Below are 1,553 nucleotides of genomic sequence, written 5' to 3' on the forward strand. Positions count from 1 at the left end.
GACCAACACATTTTACAATTGCTTGCTGTTTGATTCTTTTTGTTAATTCCTTTGGTTTTTAGAAAGGATATGGCTCAATGGTGGCTTGTGATGATCCAATGTGTCGTTATGAGTGGTTTCATTATGGATGTGTTAATGTTATTGAAAAGCCTAAAGGAAAATGGTACTGTCCAGAATGTGCACCAAAACATTCAGGGTCTGAAATGACCGGCATAAACAAGGTGTAAACTGCAGTGTTTTTTGGATAACCAACCCGTTTCTTCATGTCAGATTTAGGTTCTACTGCTGTGAACTATGATCATTTATGGGTTTGAGACGAAAAACTTTAAATGGAGTTCACAAATATTTGTTGTCGGATCTGAGCGACTCACGACTTAAATGAATTATTGGCTTTGTGTGCTATTATTCGGTTATAAAATTATTTAATAACTCTAGTACCTCTTCTTATTGATATTTTATCACATGCTTTTTATATTGGTGCTTCATCTTATGCTCTTTTTGTTGATCTTCATGATATACCATGTAGCTGTTATCTCCAACTATCTCATATTTCTGTTTGACGCAAAGATTTTGTTACTTCCGTTTAACTTTTTTTTAGCTTAATGTAGCACATAATTCTAACGCCAAAGCCTGGACAGTTTCGTGTGTTACTTCTTTTATAATCTATCGCACATACTCTTATCAGTGTTTATCTTCAGTCCACTGTCCTCTGAAAATATTATGTCAGTAGGGTTTTGAGAGCAAGCGCTTAATCATTTATTTTAGTCCGCCTATACGAGAGAACATCGGTCAGTGCTTTTTTTTGTCCTACCGATCAATGCTTTTTAGTATCTTCTTTGCTTACTTGGAGTATGTCTTGCCTCGGTGTTCAGGTTCCTTTATTATCTCACCTTTAATTAAAATTAATATACGACTGTATATAGCTTCTCTAACCTTTTTTTCGTTAAATATTTTTTACTTAAGAAACCGTCAGTGTTCTTCTCTGCCTTCTTATTGTTAAACATGCCATCTCCCTAATATTGTTGTTGTTATTACAACTGTTATTGTCGCCATCATTATTACCATTATAATTGTTATTATCAGTACTACTTTTGTTATATTAATTTTCCCACATTTCCGATTTATGCTTTGTGTTTAAAAATGCGATAAATTTTCAAGCGTCTTGCCATGTTTTCTTTTTTAATTTGAAAAATATACAGATCATAATCAGTAATTAATCAGCTTGCAGGAAGTAAAAAAAGAAAACCTGGAATCCACTAAAAAATCCCAGGTTTTTTTTTCAAAAATAAAGTGTACGAAGGATATTAATACAGAGTAACGTACAATGAATGCGGAAAAAACCAACGTATTGTTGCTAAAACTACATCGAAATCGTCGATATGCTGGTTTATTCAGGCGGCCAATCATAATGGGCGGACATTATTGGTGCACAAATTTCATGAATATCTGTGACAAAAACACCAAGACTCGGGGATATTCCTGGTACATTTAACAATCCCCAACTCTTCTGTGCTAATATTCCTGCTTTCGTGGGTGGTGTCGCGAAAAGTCGG

General features: G+C 34.4%; 1 protein-coding gene across 1 annotated transcript; it reads left to right on the top strand.

Annotated features, from left to right (window-relative positions):
• Window positions 1–62: 62 nt before the first annotated feature.
• Window positions 63–227, top strand: LOAG_15468 (hypothetical protein; the record flags this gene model as incomplete). Its single annotated transcript, XM_003150959.1, has 1 exon — window positions 63–227. A coding segment is annotated over one exon (165 nt), but the record flags the coding sequence as incomplete, so codon positions are not given.
• Window positions 228–1,553: the final 1,326 nt, after the last annotated feature.

Source organism: Loa loa (genome assembly GCF_000183805.2).
Source record: "Loa loa unplaced genomic scaffold supercont3.2025, whole genome shotgun sequence".
Taxonomy (NCBI): Eukaryota; Metazoa; Nematoda; class Chromadorea; order Rhabditida; family Onchocercidae; genus Loa; species Loa loa.